Here is a 1,225-nt window from a genome sequence, read left to right on the forward strand (position 1 = left end):
GTACCAAGGTGTGATGGTGAATATTTCTATTTCCCTATGATTGTATGGTGGAGCCATCCACCAATTCACTACTGCACCCTGTATGAACTGTAGGCAAGCCTGTAAGACATGCAATATATATATACAATACAACCTCACCAGTAATAGAATACCTAAAACTCATATTCTACTATGGTGTCAGTCCCTTGCTGCCCTGACCAACAAATTTTAATTTTGGCATGCAAACAGCTTCCATTAGACAAAGTGGCATTTACATTGCTGTATTTCTTCCCTGGCGAGGGGCGACCGGCTGTAGAATCACCAGTTTGACATGGTCCTAAATTTAGAACATTGAGATATGTGAAAGATAAATTCCGATTGGATGATGTGGATTTCTGTACATTGTCCTTTTCTATGTTAAGAGCATGTGTCAGTTTGCATTCCTTTTGCCTTAGGTTGTAAAGACCTGGAAGCAGTTTTCCAATAGCTATGTCCTTTACATGTGTTAAAATGATGGAGTCAACATTACAGCATATTTTCAATATGTATTTCAAATTTTTGCAAATCATTAATGTTGCCTTTTTTCTGTCTTAAACAGGCCTTAAACATGGATATGACAACAACTGATGTCTGGCATACACAAGCAGATGTAGAAGAAGGGTTGGAGAACAGACCGGAGTGTTCAATCTGCTTCAACAACTATGATAACATATTCAAAACCCCTAAGGTTCTTCAGTGTTCACACACCTTCTGCTTGGAATGTGTAGCAAGGCTCGTAGCCTCACTCCCACCAGAGAACGAGCAGGACAAGGTGCTGTGTCCTTTTTGCCGGCAACCTACACCAATCCCACAGGAGGGGGTCCCGGCCCTACAAACGAGCCAAGAACTGCTATCTAACCTACCTCCCCATCAACGTAAAGAAGAGACGGTTTGGATTGAGGGTACCAAGCTTTGTTACAAACAAGATCCAGAGTCCAACCAATCAGACTTATGTATCTGTGTAGATATTGGGTTAAGCAAAAAAGACATTCCCCCTCCACCAAGGCCACGATCTAGAATGCAGAGGATATGCTGTATGTGCAGTGATTGGAAAAGACTCCTACTCATTGCTTTTATGGTGATCGTTTTATTCTGCATCCTTCTTTGGCCAGTGCAGTGCATCCTTAAGACGGGAAGCCTAAAATGCACAACAGAGTCAACAGCTAGTAAGCCTACCAATTCCCTGCATGTAACACGTGGATTATAA

At 42.0% G+C, this 1,225-nt stretch overlaps 1 protein-coding gene across 1 annotated transcript; it reads left to right on the forward strand.

The window, feature by feature from the left end:
• The first annotated feature begins 586 nt into the window (after window positions 1-586).
• Window positions 587-1,225, forward strand: RNF223 (ring finger protein 223). Its single transcript, XM_018560942.1, has one exon. The coding sequence runs from the start codon at window positions 587-589 to the stop codon at window positions 1,223-1,225; it is 639 nt and encodes a 212-aa protein (XP_018416444.1).

Source organism: Nanorana parkeri, unplaced genomic scaffold (genome assembly GCF_000935625.1).
Source record: "Nanorana parkeri isolate BGI_ZX_2015 unplaced genomic scaffold, ASM93562v1 scaffold489, whole genome shotgun sequence".
NCBI lineage: Eukaryota > Metazoa > Chordata > Amphibia > Anura > Dicroglossidae > Nanorana > Nanorana parkeri.